This window comes from Arachis hypogaea, chromosome 10 (genome assembly GCF_003086295.3).
Source record: "Arachis hypogaea cultivar Tifrunner chromosome 10, arahy.Tifrunner.gnm2.J5K5, whole genome shotgun sequence".
In the NCBI taxonomy this organism is placed as follows: domain Eukaryota; kingdom Viridiplantae; phylum Streptophyta; class Magnoliopsida; order Fabales; family Fabaceae; genus Arachis; species Arachis hypogaea.
In genome coordinates this window covers 1,925,313-1,945,471 of record NC_092045.1, presented here as the reverse complement: position 1 = coordinate 1,945,471, position 20,159 = coordinate 1,925,313, and the positions used below count along the sequence as shown (strand labels likewise).

Here is a 20,159-nt window from a genome sequence, read left to right as displayed (position 1 = left end):
TAGCGTGTTTCCTTGTAAAGTAAAAGGCCTCAAAGGTAGCTAATAAATATCAGTGTATGCTAGCCCCAGGATAACTAGATAAAATGCACTACTCACGACATCACTTGATATTAACTGAAAAATGAAATGTTTCAGCAGTTTTAACTTGATATATAAATCTATAATGAATTCTACAAAAAGCCAGATTAAGAGTATCATCAAGTATATATGTTATTCTCCTTGAACTTGCATTTTAATATAGAGGCAAAGAAACTTCTCTCCCTCTTCTTGTTGAGGACGTCATTTTTTTGGAGTGGTTTCTGGATTTTCTAGCCCAAAACGACGCCTGAACTTGGCAATCTGCCCCAAACTCTCGGCCATCTGACGCCTTGCCCGGAAGTGGTAAACTTTGCCAACAGGGTGTATCTTTGTCATCATGACATGCATCAATCTACCCGTTTGTGTAACATAGCTTATCCATTGCTTCTGCGGGTGCACTCCCTTCTTCATCTCCTGCCAATTTGCAATACATCCAAGCTTATCAACAACGTACACACCATACACACATTTGATCAAACACTTGGTACGCTAAATAGAATTTTATTTTGGAACATCCTGCCACCACCAAAAGCCAACCCCCCCCCCCCCCCAAAATCCAAAAACAAAATAACAATGATAATAATAATTGTTAATACAAATAATTCAGATCAATTATTGTTTTTCATTTCTGTTTTGGACATAATGAATGAAGAGCGATAACCATGTCTCTCCACGAACAGAGCTAAAAACCGAATAAGGCTTGCCTTAAAATTTAGGAACTGTAAGACCAAGAATACAGCTCCAGAAGAACAATGGATAAATTTCAGGAATTGAAAATAAAAAACGGAACTTGCAACAAGCAACCCATAAAAGCACAACCAAACTCATTCTAGCAGCTGGGAAAAAAAATAGCGAGAGAAAAAGTTCAAATTGAAACAAATGACGAGGTTTACCTAAAATGGTAGTTGCTGCAGCACTAAGATTAGATTGAATTCTCTGGACTGTGAACTGTGTGAAAAGAAAATCTGTTCCTAACCCTGCAATTACCGACGTAGAAGACGAAGAACGGATTTTAGGTCTTGGACCTTGGACATAATTTGGGCCTCTTGGGCCCATTTGAGTTTAGAAAATAGAAACAATACCCCGAAAAGTAAATAAAAAAGTTTTATTTTATGAAGCAAAAGAATAAAATAAAATTGAAAATTGGAAATACAGATTCCGAATTGGATTCATCAAAATTTGTAATGGAGTAAACGCAACTAGGGTTTTTGACGATTGAAAAAAGAAGAAAAGATTGGAATTTGGAATAAAGTGAAAGAAAGCGCATCCGCTTTTTGGTTTGAGCATTCTATTCTATTTGATCATAAACGATTGCTGCAGAAGAGTAGCATTATTCTAATCTGATCGTAGTGTATGAGCGATTGGTATTATTGAATTGGAACTGCGATGGGAAGGGGAAAATACAAGAGCAAGCCCACCGGTCGCCGCCAGTTCTCCACGCCGGAAGATCTCCGTAAGCACAATTCTCAAACCCTTTTATTCTTTTCCGTCTGATTCCCGTTGTTGGTGTTTTTGTCGTTTCTTCTCAAAATCAGTGAAATTCTATTCAGCTTGTTGCAAATTGTGATTTTGAGCTAAGTTTTTATGTAGCTGGTTTATTGATTCAGTAAAATTGAAGCAAGTGTGTGTTGTTTTTGTGTGGACGTTTTGTAGTTAGATCTGGATAGACTGTGAAGTTTAATAATTAATGAATATACTGTTATGTTGAATGAAATTCAAATTAGCGTTCATAGTTGGTTTATGCTGTTAATTCTTTTATCTGAAGCTACAAGCTGCACTATAGATGAAATAAGCATTAGTTAGGGCCCTGAATAAATATGAAAAATATTATAATTTGTGATGAAAATGGAAAATTAACGATTGTGTAGTGTTGCTGAGATTGTCACTTTTTTGGCCTATGATTGTGGTTGGTTTCTATATAGGCTACCATGAAGGCGACATTGCCTCACTATGAGTTTTAACACATAAGGAAATAGAACTGCCAGGTTTGTTAATAGAATTTTGGTTTTCCCTCCAAGGTTTGTTAACCATTTCAAAATTTGGCTATGCTGGGGAGAACTGATTTAGATTGTTGTTTAGGCATTTCAAACATGATTATGGTTGTGGCTTAGATTGTTTATGTGACTATGTGAGACTGGTAAATCATGTAGGAACTTGTTTGCGAAAGTGGTAGTAGATCCTGTAAATTTTATTCTCTCTTTTAGGATTGATGACAGAAATGTAGGGAAAAGCTTCTAATGATTTTCTTTTATCAGCCCTTTTTATCCTTTTAAGTTTTAGAAGACAAAAGCTTCCATTATGATTTATACTCTTTTGATATACTACACTGTTTAATTGGTTAGGTTATAACCCAATTCTCTAAATGCAAAACTGAGCTGTATTAAAAGTTTAAAATTTAAAATAACAAGATAGATTGTGATACCAACACCTCTTTCCTCTCCTCCTTTAAAGAGATGAAACAGAAGAGATATTTCTTAATTTCATAAAGAATACTTTTGAGAACTCAATATTTCATTTGACTGCTGCAGTTGCTGGAACCTCTAACCGTCCTCGAACTTTTAGACAGGTTTTCTTCTACACCCTTTTCCCCACCCCCTCTTTCTCCTTTCTCTCAAGTACACATCATTTGTTCACTTTACACAGAATAATTTTGTCAGTTTGGATTACCTATGGTGATTTGTTTTTAAAGAAATACAATGTACAATTGTACATGATTATAATTAAGCTGTTTCCATTTTCTTGATATCTTTTGCAAAACAAATTTTACTAACCTGATCATTTTCTTGATGACTTTATTAGAAAGAAGCTGAGCATGAAGAAGAACCCAAGGAAGTGTCTGAGGATGAATCTGGGGAAGAATCCGAAGAAGAAGAAGCCACAGTTAATATACTACTATATAAATTTTCCTGAATTGTTCACTTTTTTGTGTCTTTTTGTTTGCTTCTGCAGTATGCCCTCGTAAGTATGAAATTGACTGTCCTGTTGCCATATAATGTATGCAGAAGAGTAAAGGAACTCAAGGGATTATTGAGATTGAAAATCCTAACTTGGTAAAGCCTAAGAGCTTGAAAGCTAGAGATGTTGATGTGAGTTCAACTTTCCCTTTTGATCTTTACACTGACATCTTATTGTAATAAATTTCATGCTAAGTATAATGCTAATTTTTTTCGGTCGGTGCAGGTTGGAAAAACTACTGAACTTTCAAGGCGTGAAAGGTTTGTTATTTTTTATTTGCTTCTTGTTAAAGCAAGATTGTTAAAGGAGATCTGGACATTCTATTTGTCTAATTGCTTTTTCCATATTGGTGAAAGTTGTGAAGTTTTCTTTATATATAAAATTTCCCACCTTTTTGCAGAGAGGAGATAGAGAAACAGAGAGCTCATGAACGCTACATGCGGCTGCAAGAGCAAGGAAAAACAGAACAAGCAAGGAAAGATTTAGGTACCTCTATAGCTCTTGAAATAGTTTCTCTAGTTGTGTACATTTTTTTCTTGCTCCTCTTCCCCTTATGTTTATGGTTGCTTGTGTACAAGTTTTGATGATTGGAGTACGCTAGAGTAGTTTAACTGAAATAGATATGTTTTGCTGGGAGAAATCATGAGAATCTTAATTGTAAAATGCATATGATTAATGTTTCTATCTTTGGTATGCAGAACGTTTAGCTCTTATACGTCAGCAAAGGGCGGAAGCAGCTAAGAAGAGAGAAGAAGAGAAAGCTGGTAAGCTCTAATGGCTGTTTGTTTTGCCAACTCTTGTGATTTCAAAGTCTTTGAACCGAGGATTCAATCTGTTTCAGCCAAAGAGCAGAAGAAAGCCGAAGCACGCAAGTGAATTTCGTGGAGATTGCTGTGTGGCCTGGTTTTACTCCAATTAGGAGGAATCTGTGCTCTCACTACACTACAATACAATATTGTGTCCATTTAGCTTTATAATGGAGATAACCATTCCAAGTTGTTAACATGTAATGCAATTATTTGGCTTGAAATATTTACTATTATTATTATATAAAAGGGTTCCCTACATCAAGCCAAGGGAAAATATTTCTCTTTCTCTGCAGTATCCTCCACGCCCTCTACCCTTCTATTTGTTAACCAAAATGTTTTTGTTAGAGAGTAGGGTATTATTGCATTTGGAGAATGAATGAATATTCTTACTCCTATTTTGATAATGTCATTCTTTTATTCTATAAATTCTTGCAAATATACAATGCAAAAAACGTTTGGATTGGTATTATCAAAATTAGAGTGACATTATCATTTTCCTATTCGGGATATATTACTTTGGCTATAAATTCAAATAGAGTAGAATTAGCCACTTTAGACCGTCTACCTTATATTCTTTGGGATCAGCCTTTAACCAAACTTCATGCAGCATGGGTGCTTTGCATTGGTCTGTCCTTATTCAGCTATTTGAGATGGTTTTCTTTTTTTTTCTTGGGGACGTTGCTATGTTCTCTGTTGAGTAACTACTGATCACATAATCACATAACTTATTTTCATTGAGTAACTACTGATTAAGGGATAATGCGTTATTACTTATTATCATACCTTACATGGACCATACCCAAATATCATGAATTTATTTAGGTATCTTGACCTCTTTAACAACCACTGGTTTCATTAATGCTAGGAACATGATCAACAAAGATTTAAGCATAATAACACACAACAGCTAAGCAAGCCTCTTTAGCAAATGCATTACTTGCTACCTTGATTGTTCTGGCATTATGTCCAGCTTTTTTTTTTTTGGGTGTAATTTAATGTATCCAGCTATCTACAGTATCCTAAGTTGTGTCAATGTTGATGTTTAGTTTTATCTTTTACTATAAATAAATTCATATAAGAAAGAAAATATAACTCAATATGGGAATGACGTAAATACCTAAACTTTAAGAGGCGAATAATACAAGAATAGTTTGAGAACTTGTTAGAGTTGGAGTCTCTCTTATCCCATCCATCCAATTTAAATTAAAAGGGTATTTACTTACTCTATAAACTGCCATTTGTTTGAGAAATGTATAGCACTCGAAAGATGGTGGTATTATTAATTAATTAATTAATTAATTAATTAGTATTATTGTTATTATTATTATAGAGTTTTGCATTGTAAGGAAGGATAAAGGATCATAACGACATGAAAGTGGGCAAGGCCGGCAACAAAAAAAAAAAAAAAGAAGGCCGGCAAGTGAAAACTTAATTCACAAATTCATAGGAAGTTCAAAATCAAAAGTGAACCTTACAATATAGTTCATTAATCATTAGGCCATACATAGTAGTCTATAACTTAATCTCAATTAATATCATCATATATATAGCTTCCCTTCAAAGATGATACACTAGCTGTTACATATGATATAATATAATTGCAGCTTATGGTATTTGTAATAACATTTCTTTTATCCAAATCACTGGTATAAAACTCCAATCCCACTTTGATTAAACTATGTCATATGATATAACTAATAATTGTCTTTTTTTTCTTTAAGGACTCAACATAGTTTTAACAGCATATACAACTAGTCTCAATCATATACAAGTTATCATCACATCATCCTTATTTTTGACTGGTTGCATATGTTTCTTCTTAGTTCAATTTGATCAGCGAAAATAATGTCTACAAGTTGGGTGTTGTGATTCGACTTCAGTCCACATCCATTTAATGTAACACCGCCCATGGGAGTTTAAACCTTGAAGTATACACGGCTGAGACTCAATTGGTAAAATTATATTTTTTTTAAAGGAAATTATTTAGATAAAGATCTTAAAAATATCTTTTTTTTTTAATTTTATAATCAATTAAATTATATTATTTTTATTAAAATTAGACTGAACAAATTAGTTTAACAAAAAAATTAATAAATTCGGTATAAATTAATATTTTTTTATAAAAAATTACTATAATATTTCTATTATAAAACATAACTAAAATATCCCTGTTTTATATATATATATATATATATATATATATATATATATATATATATTAATTTTGAAAATTTTAAATTCTAACCCTATAACAATAAAGAAAAAAAGACTAGAATTTAGAATTTTTAAAAGTAATATATATAATAAGAATATTTTAGTCATTTTATATAATAGGGGTATTGGAGTCATTTTTTATAAAAAGTAATATTAATTTAGACAAATTCAAAATTTGATTCACTATTTTTCGGTCAAATTAATTTATTTGATCTAATTTTAACAAAAATAACATAATTTAAGTGATTTATGTATTAAATTTTAATTATTAAAAAATATCTTTAAAAAAAACGTTTTCTACAATTTTATGAAAGCATCATTTTTTAAATACGTTGTATTTAAGTTTAAATTTTGGTGAATATACCAAGTGTTGAATATAAATTCTTTAATATTATATAGATAAGTGTGTAATATAAATATATTATAGTACCTAAAATTAAAAATTGTCTAATTTATCAGATAAAAAAAATCTTAAAGTATTATTTAATTAATTAATTACAAAAAGTACAAGGACAGATCATATACGTCAGCATCAAATTATGCATGTCCTTTTAATCAATATATATCATAATATCCATATTACCAAATAATAAAAACTGGAGAAAAATAGGTTGTATTGATCCATGTGCCATATGATTCGAGTATTTATTACAAGTCTTAACTGCATATATCTGCATCGTTAGCTACCAACTCATCTTCAATTATTGAAATTCAAATTAGGTCGTGCCACTTTTCTTCCTCCCTTCCTATATTAATTACTTTCTCTAAGTTTGAAGGCAAATAACAAAGTAACAAACGGAAAAGTCTGATAATAAAAAAAAATAGTAAAACATTATTAAAATTTATTAATAATTAGAACTTATTTTATTTAGTAAATAAAATAAATTTTATAAATACTAAATAAAATAAATTTTAGTAATTTTTTTGTCTTTCTATAAAACATCTTGTTGTTTAGAATCCTAAATTTTAAAGGTTGGATTGAAAACTATACTGTCATTTAACTTGCCCTTTAATGTCTCGTCGCTAATTTAAATATTTTTTTTTCTTTTGATGTATATTAGAAGAACAAAAACAAAAAAAAAAGGGGGCCGGAATTCAATATATAATTATATATATGTCACTGTTTGATGCCATGTAATTAAAATAGCTATCCAACATGAAATTCAACTTGAACATTTATTTATGAAATTTCAAAAATATGACTGCGTTTGTATTTTTGACTTTTTTTTTTATAATAATAATAATAATCAAATGTGGGGATTGGATATTTGCAGCACATGACAATATTTATCATCTCATACTAAATAGTTTCATTAAATAACGAAGGATAATACACGAGTGACGAAAACATTATTAAAAAAAAAAATTCAAATTTGTAAAGCAGTAAAAACATTAGATTGAATGGGACTATTTCTGTAGGTTCATGAACTAACATGACTTCTTCCATATACTAGGCCACGGCTAACCGATCAACGTATGAAATTGTTTAATTTGACCCCTTAATCACAGCTTATACATGAACCAAAAAAAATGTTACATACTTTTTTATAGTAATTATATTGGTGGATTTGACCAACTCCTTTCTCCAATATCATTTGAATAATAATAATCTATGCGGCTTTTGTTAAAGAAAATGCAATTTGCCGTAGGATTCACATTATTACTCTAGACTCTAGAGAACTATTCACATAAAAATACTTAAAATATTTTTTTAAAGATATTTTATAATAACTAAAATTTAATATATATAATCGATTAAATTGTATTAATTTTGTTAAAATTAAGTCGAATAAATCGATTTAACTAAAAAATTGGTAAATCAAATTTTGAATCGATCTAAATTAATATTTTTTATAAAAAATAACTACAATACTTTTACTATATATAATTAAATAATTAACGAAATGTCCTACATGAGTATAAGAACAAAGTCGATAATTTGGAGAACAAGTACAAATTCTAAAAACACAAAATCAATCGTAGATGCATTAGTGTAGGACATTACATTAATTATTTAATTTTAACCTCACAGTGAGACTAGATTGAAGCTAAATGAAATTTTTTTGAATTCAAATAGAACACTTTAAACCTTAAGGATCAAAACAGGATTACGCCCAAAAAAACCAATTTAGTATATATATATATATATATATATCGATTCAAAGTTTGGTTCATTAGTTTTTCAATCAAACCGATTTGTCTAATCTAATTTTAATAAAAATAATATATTTTAATCGATTATATATGTTAAATTTTAATAATTAAAAAATTTTTTAAAAAAAATATTTTAAACGTTTTTATCTAAATAACTCCTAATACTTTATTATTAGAACATATCGTCCAGTCACTAAGACAAAAAGTTGTTCATCATATTTAATTTACGTGAAGCTAAGAATACAACATGCAATAATGAATAGTATATAGATACACCACACTGATGGCTTTCTTTATCTTAATAATTTTAATTTAGCGTTCTCACTTTTCTTCCGTGAAGTAGAGTCTCTCCTCTAATTTGACGTTGCAATGACTTTTGATTTTTTTATTTATTTATTTTAATCTTAATCACTTTGATTTTTTTTTTTTTAAATCCTAGCTAGTAGGAAATAGAAGAGGATGCTATATTTTCATTTAAACTTTTTGTTTCTTTGTTTTTGGTTTAGTACAAAACTTGTATTATTTTCTCACCCTCTTCGGTTGCCGCTCCACTTTGCTCAAATACAAATTATACAAAGATCACAAGCTGCTTCAAGCCTGTCCAACCAACTATACAAATTGTCACATCTTTTCTCTCTAAAATAGAACACTAAAAAATAAATAAAAAAATTAAAAATTCTTGTTTATTCTTGTTCAATGCGTGTGCTTAGTTGTGTGCAAGGATATCTGAAACTAAGAAATATTATTACTATTAGAGAAATGTCCTTTAAACACTCTCTCTTTGTATACTATACTAGGCACATTTATTAGGCTACCTTTGTTTTTGAGAAGAAGACAAGATAAGATAATGAGGACAAGACACAAATTTTGTGTTCTTATATTTTGTTTGGTGATAAACTAGAATAAATTATGAAAATTCAATTTATTCTCATTTTTTATTTAAAAAATTTAAGAAGAAAAATATAATAATAAAAAAATATAATTATAAAAAATTAACAAGAATAATGAAAGAAAAAATAAAAAATAAGTTGTATCTCTTGTTAGTATTTGTGTGTCCTTCTTGTCAGGATGAATACAAAATATACTAATTCAGTATCCCTGGACATAATGTCTCTATCTATATCTTATCTGTCAAACACGATTTTGTATCTCCATGTCCTGTTCCTGAAAACAAACCCAGCCTTATATACTATTATTAAATTGAATTGCGTGTAATAATTTTAGGTATACATATGACAAAACTCTTAGAATATATCTTAGGTTGTACATGAGCAGAGAGTAGTGAAAGCTACACAAAATTTTGGCATAACTAAGTTTATTTATTTTTGTATTGCTAATAGTAATATTAATTGGACGGCAAACTAGATGTTCATGAAATTGTCATATAGTGTAAGGCCATTAAATTTGAATATGAATTTGGTCATGGAAAAGAAAGAACAAGGTGGTTCTTATAGTATCACTCATCTGCCAATTTAGCTCCAACAATGTGCGACACCAAAAATGAATGTATGTGTCCCCTCCTAACAAATATGAGAGTGATGATGATGAGTGCACCTTGTTCATCACCTATAGTTTATATCCTCAACTAATATTCAATAATTTGACTTTAATATGTAACTACCTTAGAGTTGTGATGAGCACTATTTTAATATGGAAGTGGAACCAATTGCATCTTGCATGATTGACAGATACCAATAGAAATTAAATCTTACATTTAGGTGGTTGCTTATTCAAACACTTCATGTTTTCTTATTCTTATTATTTATAGAATTCTTCTTTTGAATGTTTCAGGGTGGGAAAATAAAAAATCACAATGACTCTATCAATTGAAGATATTTATAGATATATATGGTTAGTGGCCACCATGGAACAATTTTTATCTTTTTCTTCTTTCTTATTTCTTGGAGTTAAATATAACCTTCTCAAACGTTGAAATTTTTACATGGAAGAGCCGTTGACTGAGTAAAATGTATTAGTTAGCCATCAAGATTCAAGAAGACGCGTCCACCTTTATCTATTGAATTTATCTCAGACATTCTTGGTTAAAGTTTTCTGCTTTATTCTGTGATCCTTGTCTTGCTTCCATTTGAAAGAAAAGGGTTGATTAGATTTTTTCATTCATCATCAGAAGATATAACTTTCAGCATCATAATAATGGAACATCATAACAAGTTGTTTCTTCTACTCATGCTTCTTATTCAAGTTCTGCTTGTAGCAGCACAAACAAACAGCCAAGACTGTAAGCTCAACTCAACCCTTTTTGATATCTTACTCTTTGTTTCATGTAGCTTTATCATATCTCATATATATAAATAAAAGAGCAAGAACTCTTGCCATTTTCTTGGGATGCTACTATATATGGTTGACAAGTGCCTAAACTATTTTAGGCCTTTTATGCAAATTCTGTATCAATTTCACAGTGGTCCCTTTGTTCCTTTTGTCTCATAGCACTGACTGATTATGTTCTATCTTCACCTTTATCTCTGTCAAAATCTGTGCTTATTATGCATGCAAGTCATTGACCTATATTGTTACTTACTCAGAGATCCTTTGCTGCTAATAAATAATGCTAGAGTTATGATATAACCTTCAATTAGCCTCTAAAATATTCTTCTAAATATTTAATGAAGCAAACAACTGATGAAACTAATGTTTTGAAATTTTAAAAAGTAATTGATTCTTCCTTCATTTAGCAGTTAGGCAGATATTTTATAAGAATAGATCATTTCTACAATGGTTATAAGAAATAATCAAAAGTTAGAAAATGGATTTGTTTACCTTGTTATTTTTTTCTCTGCCAGAATAATAGTTGACATGATGTAGGTTCTTAGTTCTTACTATTGTAAAATCTGTTAGAGTTTGTTTGAGATTGTAGTCTTCTATTTACTTAGTTCCTTTAACAAATTTTCCTTTTGTGAATTTTGTTGCTTCAGATAATGGCTTAGCAGCTCTTACAGGATTCTGGACTAACAGACCACCAAATTGGGTTGGTACAGATCCTTGTGGCAGTAATTGGGAAGGAATTCGTTGCTCCAACTCAAGGATTACAGAATTGTTAGTCCTCACTTCCTTTGACATGAAAGATTGTTTCTCACATTATACTCTTCAGAAACTAAATTTGAAAAGAAAAAATGTTTTTATTTTTCAGGAAACTGTTAAGCATGAATTTGGAGGGACAACTGTCTTCAGCAATCCAACAATTACCTGAACTAGACACATTGTAATTTTCAATTTCTCATATTCATTAAAATGATTCAGTGTGGTTAAGGCATTTGATCTTCAAAATAAGCTGAATTGAGAAAACAGAATAACCAATGGATCATTCTTGTTTTGTTCATGTAGGGATCTTTCTTACAACACTGGCTTGACAGGAACGATTCCACAAGAAATTGGGAGTTTGAAGAAGCTAAAATCCCTGTAAGGAAAGCAGTTTAATTAGCAATATCATATTTGAAAAATAAAATGAAATTCTTCTATCTAGCATTTTTCTATCCCTTGAAAAATATAGTATGCTTCTTTATAAGTTACTTCTCTTATTATTTGCCAGCGCCTTGGTTGGTTGTGGTCTCTCTGGTCCTATACCAGACTCTATTGGAGCTTTGAAGCAACTAACCTTTCTGTAAGAACTTCTATATTAACAACTCTGCTACTTCCAATGTCACAAAGGATATTGCTTCATATCATGTTCACTTCTTGAATTTATCCAAATGTTGCAGCTCAGTGTTTATTCATTGTGCTAAGATATGGTACATTATGATTAGCTTATCAGATATTGCTATGCAGAGCACTTAATATGAATCGGTTCAACGGAACAATTCCGGGCTCCATTGGCAATCTGACTAATATCAATTGGCTTGATGTTGCTGATAATCAACTTGAAGGACAACTTCCTGTATCTGATAACAAAGGAACACCAGGACTTGACCTGCTCCTTCAGGCCCAACACTTGTATGTCAATTCTCATTACATCACTTTTCAGTTGATATTGTTGCATTAATAATATAACTGAATATATATAGTTACCACTTCAGTGATTATCTAAGACAATGTTCACTGTTTTTGCAGTCATATGGGGAACAATAAGTTCTCTGATCAATTACCAGAAAAACTATTCAATTCAAAAATGATACTAAAACATGTGTAAGCATCATTACATCTTATAGTACTTTTTTTTGGTTTTCTTGATTTTGATAAATGAATTGAAGGCATGGAAATCCATGTCACAGAGTTTAAGACAGCACAATATTTCAATTACATTTATCTGCAATTTCATGTTATTTTCCTAATATGGTGGTGACATTATCCACCCTTGTATTCTTTTTATCTCAGGCTTTTGGACAACAATCAACTGCAGGGTAGTATTCCTAGCTCCCTTGGTCAAGTGAGCACATTGGAGGTGTTGTAAGTATCATGTTACCTGTGTCAGGTGACTTCTTGATGTCTGAATTTCTTTGGATTTTCTCTATATTGATGTATTTTCCTCTCTTGATCATAGGCGCTTAGATACAAATGGATTTAGCGGAGCAGTGCCTTCAACTTTAAAGAATCTTGGACAGCTGAGTGAGCTGTAAGGAAACTAAAGAACCATCATGTCATATTAAGCTTCATACATAAACTGTCTATCTGCAAATATTTCCATGTTTTTCTATGTTATCAATCTTGCAGAGAGAAGGCATTGACTATATATACTTTTGCAGGTATTTATCCCATAATAAGCTGAATGGCTCTCTGCCGGACCTTACCGGATTGAACAGTCTCTCCTATGTGTAAGTAGTAAACTGTAGAATAATTATAGCCTATTATATTTTGGAAAAGTTTTTATTCAAGTTAAACATCAATAATAATATTCCAGAAGCCATGCTATTGCTTACATGTTTTTCCTACACTTAGATCTTATGCAACAAAAACATGCAAAACATAAACATAAAACTCATGCATAATATAATGATCTAAGTTTGCATTTATGGAAAATCTTCTGCAGGGATATGAGCAACAATTCTTTCAACGATTCTGATATTCCATTATGGGTTTCAAGTTTGCAATCTCTGACAACTGTGTATGCTGTTCCTTCACCTTCATTCTAACTTTCAATAATTAAGTGATGCATCATATGAATGTGAGATAACCTGGTTTTATTGAATTGTGGTAACAGGCTACTAGGGGACAACCAGCTGAGTGGCACATTGAATCTTACCAGTGGCTACAGTAACAGTCTGCAGCTCATTGATTTGCAGGATAATCAAATAACCGATTACAAGCCAGGAAGCAAAAAGATAAATTTCCAAGTGGTGTAAGATTCATTTATGACATTGATATCACAGAGTTCAATTTGATTCTTCCAGCTATTCAAGTAGACTCAATTTGATTCTGAGACAGTTATTATGCAATGCTTTTGCAGGTTAGCTGGTAATCCAATTTGTCATGAATCTGAAGCTCAAAAACTGAGTTACTGCCAACTGCCCCTACAAACTCCTGCATACACAACACCACTAAATAATTGCTCCGCTCAATCCTGCTCTTCTGGTCAGGTTTCCAGCCCAAATTGTAAATGTGCATATCCCTATACTGGAACACTCTACTCCAGAGCTCTTAGTTTCACAACCCTTAACGATACTGATTACAAGGAGCTTGAGCAGTCTTTGTTGAAGAGCTTTGAGTCCCAAAAGCTTCCTGTGGATTCAGTTTCTCTGAGTAATCCCTCAAGGAATGCATCTAACAACAATTTTCAGTTGACTCTGGATGTCTTCCCATCTCAAACTGATCGTTTCAATAGAACTGGAGTTTCAAGTGTTGCTTTTGTGCTAAGTAACCAAATTTTCAAGGCCCCGGAATTTTTCTCCCCTTACTTCTTCAATGGTCTCAACTATCAATACTATGGAGGTGGTGGTTCAGTGTCTAATTATTAAGCAGAAATGCTAATTATATTTTCTCTGTCTCTTCTGTCATATATTATTTTCTTCTCTCACTCTGTCACTCTTATGTCACATAGGAGAACCTAAATCAAAGTCAAAGCATACTGGAGCTATAATTGGTGCAGTAGTTGCTGTTGTGGTGTTTCTTGGATTAGCATTCGTCATAGGCATGTATGCCCTCCGCCAGAAAAGAAGAGCAGAAAGATCTGAACTCAATCCTTTTGGTAAGATAGTTGATGCAAGTTTAGCTTAGTTTGTTTCTTGTAATGAAAGCAATGTTTCTGGTACTCTTTTATTGATCCAAATGTCATTTAAATTGCAGCAAATTGGGAACAGAACCCGAATAGTGGAGCTGCTCCTCAGTTGAAAGGAGCGCGATGGTTTTCTTTCGAAGATCTGAGGAAATACACCAACAACTTCTCAGAAAGTAATACTATTGGAAGTGGGGGCTATGGAAAGGTATTCATTCATGACATCTTTATCTTTACTCTCTTCTTGTTCAATTGTATGAAAGAGTGAAAGATCTAATTGTTCTTCATCAACTAGGTGTACCAAGGTGTTCTTCCTGCTGGGGAAGTGGTTGCCATCAAGCGGGCTGCACAAGAATCTATGCAAGGTGCTGTTGAGTTTAAAACTGAGATTGAACTTCTTTCAAGGGTCCACCATAAGAATCTTGTTAGTCTTGTGGGTTTCTGCTTTGAGAAGGGTGAACAAATGCTGGTGTACGAGTATGTTCCAAATGGTACTATAATGGATAGTCTTACAGGTATTTCCAATTCCTTCACCAGTCCATATCTGCCATGATGTTGCATCATAGACTCATCATTATTATTTTCCAATTCAACTTTGTCAATGCAGGAAAGTCTGGGATATCGATGGATTGGATACGGAGGCTGAAAGTCGCGTTGGGCGCAGCGAGGGGTCTGGCATATCTTCATGAACTTGCTAACCCACCAATCATACACAGAGACATAAAATCAAGCAATATCCTACTTGATAGTCACCTTAATGCAAAAGTGGCTGATTTTGGTCTCTCAAAACTTCTTGTAGATAGTGAAAGGGGCCATGTCACTACTCAAGTCAAAGGGACAATGGTTTGTAGACAATGCTTTAGACTTTATAACTTCATTAAACATCATACATAATGAAACTTGAAGAATAAAGAAAGCTTCTGTTTAGCACAAAAAAATTGAATAAGTATTTTGATTGCTTTGTTACCTTTTGTTGTCATAGGGATACTTGGATCCTGAATATTACATGAGCCAGCAATTGACCGAAAAGAGCGATGTATATAGCTTTGGAGTGGTGATGCTTGAGCTAGTAACAGCGAAAAGGCCAATAGAGCAAGGGAAGTATATTGTGAGAGAGGTAATGAGGGTAATGGATACATCAAAAGACTTGTACAATCTTCACTCTATTGTTGATCCAACCATAGTCAGCAGCACAAGTCCAAAGGGGTTAGAGAAGTTTGTTGAAGTGGCAATGAGGTGTGTGAAAGAATATGCATCTGAGAGGCCTTCCATGGCTGAGGTTGTGAAAGAGATTGAGAACATAATCCAGCTTGCTGGTTTGAACCCCAGTGTTGAATCAGCTTCCACCACAGAAAGCTATGAGGTGCCACTTGGGCAAAATGTCAAACACCTTTATGACAATGAAGATTTTAGCCATTCTGGAAACTTCCCAACAGCAAAGATAGAACCTCAATGAGACTTGGTATATTTATACTTTTTTGTGTATCTACTTCCCTCTTCACATGTAATCATTGAGGTTTGGTGTGTCAAATTTAGGATACAAATTCAGTTTGAATATTCTGGTGCATCAATTATGAGGTACCACAAGGGGAGAACTTCAAACATCCTTATATGTATGTATTGTAGACTTGTGGTCATGAAAATATTTTTGTTAATTTTGTTAATGATTGTAATTTTAAATGTAAGTATAGTTTTTGAATGCCAACTGTCTCTTCATTTTCTTTTATTTAGTTGCCCAAGATATTTTTAATTCGATATATTAAAAGCTAATTCATCACAAATTTAAATTTTATTTAAAAATTTATTACTGACACAAACTGTTAAACAACATACTAAAAACTCTATCAATTAAAATTCTTATATATAAGTGATTTTATTTTTTTTAAATTTTTTATAAAGTAATTACTCAAATAAATAATTTTTATATAATAATTGAAAACTTTTATATGATAATTTAATCAAATTAATTAGCAATTTTTATCTATTATTTATAATTCTTACTTAATTTTTATATAAGGACAATTTTATATGAGGGATATTTTTATATAATTCTAACTTTTTAAAATTATTAAATTAAGAAAAAAAAAACTGAAGAGAAGGAAAGGAATTTTTCTTGGGGGACACGTGTGAATATGTGATCTATGATTTCATGAAACGTGGCATATAAATATGTTCTAAGAATCTAAGGTAATGTGGTTTGTTCGGTGATTGAAGAATGGGAGAAAGTGATCCAAAAAAGCAATACCCTGTTCCACCATCTTCTTCAAATGGAAGTGGGAAGAATGGGTCTTCAAGCAAGTATTCAGGGCACAATCAGAAGATTCACGTGAACCCACCGGAGACGGTGAACCCTGATCCTTCCACTCTCAAGGATCAGTGGAAGTATGCCACCAGAGAATACAGCAAGTGGTACTCTCACGCTTGGGGCACCGCCTTGCTCGCCGGCCTCGCCTTCTTTGCCCTCGGTTGGGTCATCAAGGGCCAAAACCCTCTCCTCTCTTTCCGCTCCGACCACTCTCCTCCTCCTCCTCCTTCTCCTTCTTCCTCCTCCTCCTCCTCCTCTGCATCGAATACTGACGAAGACAAAACTCGCCCTTGAATCACGCGCTGCTTCTGTTTTCTCCTAATTCGGTTGGTGACCTAGTTCCTCCACTTTCACCAATTTGAGTATTTCAAGGTTTAATTTTGATTTTGCTTCTTTTAGGGTTTATACCGATGAATAACTTGGAGGTGCTGTTCGCTGCAATAGGGCAATGCTGTTTCATGTTTATAATCAACTCTGCTCAGTGCTTAGTGCTGATGTTTTTATTTTAATTTTTTAGCTGTTCGTTTTGATATGGATAGGGAATTTGTATAACCCTGTTTCATGTTTTATAAGAGGTGGAGGTTAAGAACAATGATTATGGAGTTTAGAACAATGTTAATTCTGTTTGATGTTCAAACTTCAAAATTAAAACATAACTGAATGCTGGTGGAAACTCAGGTACAGTAGAAGTTGATAACTAAGAGCCGGTAGATGATTTGACTGATTTGACTAAATTTTCATTCTGCGGCTCTCGACTATCAACTATCAACTTTCCATTAAGTCGACTACACCTTAGTTTTCACTTTGAATGTTGCATATGATTGGGGAAAGAACAAGGTTAGATGCTTTTGCCAATATTCATAGACAAGAGTGAAGCAAAGCAAAGTACTGAATGAATTATATTAGATTAGATAAATAAACGAATACCTTGATAATACACAACAAAATAAGAAGCAAGCACAATTAAAGTGTATATTTCCTAAGGCTGATTTGATTTCTCTATAGACAAAGAAATAGAAAGGTTAGAGAGTGATGCTCTCTACGACAATGATGCTCTCTACATTGATATAAACAAGGAATATGCAAATCGAGAGATTCTGAGTGCAAGTTCAGGAAGAGCAACATCCACCATTCTTGACTGCTGAAACATCATCTCTAGACCCAACATTGATTGATTGCCCTTTTGGTAAAGATGTTGGATCATCATCAATGTCGAGTGCCCTCTTGCTCACAACATGATAGATCTGCTTCATGACCTCTGTGAAGGCGTTTTCGACATTGAAGGCCTCCAGAGCAGATGTTTCCATGAAAAATGTGCTCTCTCTTTCAGCAAAGGCCGTGGCGTCATCGGTTGAAACCGCCCGCAGATGGCGGAGGTCTGCTTTGTTTCCCACAAGCATAACCACAATGTTTGCATCTGTGTGATCTCTCAGCTCCTTCAACCACCTTGCCACATTCTCGAATGTTACATGGCGGGTAACATCATACACTAGTAATGCCCCAACGGCTCCTCGATAGTATGCACTTGTAATTGCTCGATACCTTGAATTAAAAGCAATGCAAGATGAGTTATATATCACATTAGGCATTGAATCTCTCTACAAAATATGATGACAAAAATGACAATCTTAAATGCCTCAGAGACATCTATCCAGATTTTGTGAATGTCATTTCATCAGAACAACTCAATCCACATAATTGAAACAATGAAAGTGTAAGCTTCCAATAACAAATCATGGATATTCATATTTTTTACAGGGGGAATCAAATTCACAAAGGGAATGATGAATAATGAAATATTTTTACCTTTCTTGGCCAGCAGTGTCCCAAATCTGAGCCTTGACAATCTTATCATCTACCCTAATGCTTCTTGTGGCAAACTCAACCCCAATGGTGGACTTTGATTCATTGCTGAATTCATTCTTGGTGAATCTCGACAAAAGGTTCGATTTTCCCACACCAGAGTCACCAATCAGCACCACCTTGAACAAATAATCGTAATCTTCATCAGCGGTATACGCCCCCATTTGCCTCAATCACAAATCGAGAGAGAGAGAGAAAGAGAGAGAATGAATGAAGAGAAAGTGAGAGAGAAAATCAAAGAAAGAATTGATTTTTATTTTGGTTTTGAGACGGGTGTTGTCTGAGATATTGAGATGGATTGGCGTTGAATCTGAAAATACTAAGGATCATCAGAACCATAGTTTATTGGTTTTGAAATCCAGGTTTGGAAGAAGTGGCAACGGAAACAGGGTGCAATAGTAATGCTCAAATTCAGGGAATGAAATGAAACGATGCCTGTGGTTCCAAAAGAGTTTAACGTACTCCCAATTTTCGGTTAATATTTTGTTATAACGGCTTAAACCGTTAACAACTATGTATGTATGGGCTTTCGGGTATTGGGCCTATTAAGGCCACTTTCATAGCCGTATTTCATGTGAATTATTTGAAGCCCAAAGTAAATCATTAAAAGTTAGAGAAAGACAACATTAGCGTGCCAAGTAGGGAGTAGGGAAAACTGAAAAGTGTTAATGGTGATGATTATATATATTCTGCATGAGTGATGGTTCAATTCATGTAAAAGATGTATATAGCTGCAGCTATATATCAACTAGACCTACGTAATCATGAGTGGTTCTTTTGGTTTTGGATGGGATTTGTCTTGTTATTCCCTTGTCCTATACAATAACAGCTACCTAATTATAAAGGCATAAATAAATGACTTTTGTTCTTTACATTATAATAAAAATTTGTATATAGGAGGATTAACTAATCTATAATAGTTTGACTCATTCAACTATACATTACTTGTAAATCTCGACATACTTGGTAATGCAGCCTTATTTAGTCATCCGAAAAATGCAGTGAAATCGAGTGGACATCCAATCAAATTAAAGTCAAGGTGACTGTTTCTTCACCTAACATTACCCTCGTGCGGGATACATATATAAAATCACTCTAATAATGTTTATTAACAAGCTAAGGTTTAATATAATTTTGAAAAGGTATGAATGAATGAATGAATGCTATCTTCAAATCCCATCCATGTGACATGAAATTAAACTCTCTGGCGAGCATAAATTGTTTGACACATATATAGATAGATATCTATATAAAAGTCGTTGTGGTCATGATTGTACATAGCATGTAAATGTTATGTTATGATATGATATGATGATCGGTTCAATTCACACACACACACACACACACATATATATATATATATATATATATATATATATATATATATACCATAAGGTACGTGATGGGTTGAATTGAGCATGCAGAAGAAAATAATATATATGTTGATGAATTGAACATGTGTGGGTGCAGTGTGACATTGCAATATCAAAAAGAGTAGGGAGTGAGGGAAGAATTTGATTTCAGATTATTGCAGATAAGTCTGTCCATGATAAATCGAAATCGGTGTGTCAAATCGAAGCAGGCATCAAACATTGAGACCAAATACTGTTCTTATCAA

General features: G+C 32.8%; 5 protein-coding genes across 5 annotated transcripts; 3 read left to right on the top strand and 2 right to left on the bottom strand.

Moving 5' to 3' along the window:
- Positions 1-71: 71 nt before the first annotated feature.
- Positions 72-1,108, bottom strand: LOC112714527 (uncharacterized). Its single transcript, XM_025766142.2, has 2 exons — positions 972-1,108; positions 72-492 (listed from the first exon to the last, which is right to left on the bottom strand). Exon 2 carries the CDS (start codon positions 487-489, stop codon positions 280-282), a length of 210 nt encoding a protein of 69 aa, XP_025621927.1. The 5' UTR covers positions 490-492; positions 972-1,108; the 3' UTR covers positions 72-279.
- Positions 1,098-4,128, top strand: LOC112714526 (uncharacterized). Its single transcript, XM_025766141.3, has 8 exons — positions 1,098-1,531; positions 2,607-2,644; positions 2,878-2,958; positions 3,081-3,164; positions 3,259-3,293; positions 3,434-3,519; positions 3,732-3,797; positions 3,875-4,128. The coding sequence occupies exons 1-8, from the start codon at positions 1,465-1,467 to the stop codon at positions 3,907-3,909; spliced, it is 492 nt and encodes a 163-aa protein (XP_025621926.1). The 5' UTR covers positions 1,098-1,464; the 3' UTR covers positions 3,910-4,128.
- Positions 4,129-9,473: 5,345 nt separating this feature from the next.
- LOC112714520 (leucine-rich repeat receptor protein kinase HPCA1) lies at positions 9,474-16,078 on the top strand. The gene is made up of 19 exons (XM_025766136.3): positions 9,474-9,716; positions 10,002-10,449; positions 11,144-11,264; positions 11,359-11,430; positions 11,553-11,627; positions 11,758-11,829; positions 11,994-12,158; positions 12,276-12,350; positions 12,540-12,611; positions 12,706-12,777; positions 12,908-12,976; positions 13,192-13,266; positions 13,363-13,500; positions 13,609-14,090; positions 14,200-14,346; positions 14,445-14,581; positions 14,669-14,888; positions 14,981-15,216; positions 15,356-16,078. Exons 2-19 carry the CDS (start codon positions 10,365-10,367, stop codon positions 15,827-15,829), a joined length of 2,787 nt encoding a protein of 928 aa, XP_025621921.1. The 5' UTR covers positions 9,474-9,716; positions 10,002-10,364; the 3' UTR covers positions 15,830-16,078.
- A 398-nt stretch (positions 16,079-16,476) lies between these two features.
- Positions 16,477-17,270, top strand: LOC112714519 (uncharacterized). Its single transcript, XM_025766135.3, has 2 exons — positions 16,477-17,004; positions 17,078-17,270. The coding sequence occupies exon 1, from the start codon at positions 16,589-16,591 to the stop codon at positions 16,970-16,972; it is 384 nt and encodes a 127-aa protein (XP_025621920.1). The 5' UTR covers positions 16,477-16,588; the 3' UTR covers positions 16,973-17,004; positions 17,078-17,270.
- LOC112714518 (ras-related protein RABA1f-like) lies at positions 16,566-18,971 on the bottom strand. Its single transcript, XM_025766134.3, has 2 exons — positions 18,485-18,971; positions 16,566-18,220 (listed from the first exon to the last, which is right to left on the bottom strand). Exons 1-2 carry the CDS (start codon positions 18,703-18,705, stop codon positions 17,788-17,790), a joined length of 654 nt encoding a protein of 217 aa, XP_025621919.1. The 5' UTR covers positions 18,706-18,971; the 3' UTR covers positions 16,566-17,787.
- Between the last annotated feature and the right edge of the window lie 1,188 nt (positions 18,972-20,159).

Excerpts from the sequence above, each read along its gene's own strand:
- LOC112714519 (XM_025766135.3), top strand. The coding sequence starts at position 16,589 with ATGGGAGAAAGTGATCCAAAAAAGCAATACCCTGTTCCACCATCTTCT.
- LOC112714518 (XM_025766134.3), bottom strand. The coding sequence starts at position 18,705 with ATGGGGGCGTATACCGCTGATGAAGATTACGATTATTTGTTCAAGGTG. Across the intron at positions 18,221-18,484 it reads GACACTGCTGGCCAAGAAAG|GTATCGAGCAATTACAAGTG; the intron begins GTAAAAATATTT and ends TTTTAATTCAAG.
- LOC112714527 (XM_025766142.2), bottom strand. The coding sequence starts at position 489 with ATGAAGAAGGGAGTGCACCCGCAGAAGCAATGGATAAGCTATGTTACA.
- LOC112714526 (XM_025766141.3), top strand. The coding sequence starts at position 1,465 with ATGGGAAGGGGAAAATACAAGAGCAAGCCCACCGGTCGCCGCCAGTTC. Across the intron at positions 2,959-3,080 it reads CCGAAGAAGAAGAAGCCACA|AAGAGTAAAGGAACTCAAGG; the intron begins GTTAATATACTA and ends TAATGTATGCAG. Across the intron at positions 3,520-3,731 it reads ACAAGCAAGGAAAGATTTAG|AACGTTTAGCTCTTATACGT; the intron begins GTACCTCTATAG and ends TTTGGTATGCAG.
- LOC112714520 (XM_025766136.3), top strand. The coding sequence starts at position 10,365 with ATGGAACATCATAACAAGTTGTTTCTTCTACTCATGCTTCTTATTCAA. Across the intron at positions 10,450-11,143 it reads ACAAACAAACAGCCAAGACT|ATAATGGCTTAGCAGCTCTT; the intron begins GTAAGCTCAACT and ends TTGTTGCTTCAG. Across the intron at positions 12,778-12,907 it reads CTTGGACAGCTGAGTGAGCT|GTATTTATCCCATAATAAGC; the intron begins GTAAGGAAACTA and ends ATACTTTTGCAG.